Source organism: Sinocyclocheilus grahami, unplaced genomic scaffold, assembly GCF_001515645.1.
Source record: "Sinocyclocheilus grahami isolate Dianchi unplaced genomic scaffold, SAMN03320097.WGS_v1.1 scaffold10206.1, whole genome shotgun sequence".
NCBI lineage: Eukaryota > Metazoa > Chordata > Actinopteri > Cypriniformes > Cyprinidae > Sinocyclocheilus > Sinocyclocheilus grahami.
In genome coordinates, this window is record NW_015513097.1 from 6,781 (window position 1) to 7,600 (window position 820).

At 44.5% G+C, this 820-nt stretch overlaps 1 protein-coding gene across 1 annotated transcript; it reads left to right on the forward strand.

Annotated features, from left to right (window-relative positions):
* Positions 1-136: 136 nt before the first annotated feature.
* LOC107578438 (calpain-3-like) lies at positions 137-672 on the forward strand (the record flags this gene model as incomplete). Its single annotated transcript, XM_016264392.1, has 3 exons — positions 137-206; positions 315-451; positions 527-672. Coding segments are annotated over exons 1-3 (345 nt in total), but the record flags the coding sequence as incomplete, so codon positions are not given.
* Positions 673-820: the final 148 nt, after the last annotated feature.

Consider the following 820-nt stretch of genomic DNA (forward strand, 5'->3'; position numbering starts at 1 on the left):
ATATATATATATATATATATATATATAAATAAAATAAAAGAAGTCTGTGATATTTCTCTGTTTAGGTAGCCAAGAAAATGTCTCGCCAGGCGTGTGTGTGAGTGTGTTTGTTGTTTAATGATGTGTTTTAGGATCGAGTGGAATATGGTGAGCGCTGAAGAGCAGCAGCGTGTGCAGAGAATCCAGCGTAATGACGGGGAGTTCTGGTGAGCTGGTGTTCTCTCTATTCTGATTGGCTGATTCATTTTCAGGCTCTTCTCTGATTGGTTTAGATGGCCGATGTATCTTCATCGTCTTCTCTCTCTGCCCATCAGGATGTCTCTGGCAGATTTCTGCCAGAACTTTGACATGCTAGAGGTTTGTCACCTGAGCGAAGACACGCTGAGTGAGAGCGGAGACAAAAAGCCCTGGAATTGCACTTTGCATCACGGATGCTGGATTCCTCAGCAAGGTACGTGAGCATCACTGTTCACACAAATATCATACGACTTGTCACTGTATTATACTCACATGTGTGTGTTTGTAGGGTCTCCTCAGTACAGTCTGACCCTGCTGGAGGAGGACGACGACCCCAGTGACCCTGAACTAACGTGCTCATTCCTGCTGGCGCTCATGCAGAAACACACTCGTAAGAGAGGAGTGCAGTCCGAGGTCACGCTGCAAATATACAAGGTTTCACACGTCTGTTTTCTGAGTGTGTATTATTGGATATGCAAGCTGCAATCTGATTGGTTGGCTTTATCAGTTTCGCTGGGAAACGGATGTTTATAGGTTCCCAGACGACTACAATGAACACTTCAAAGCAATGTTGTCTTAGTAT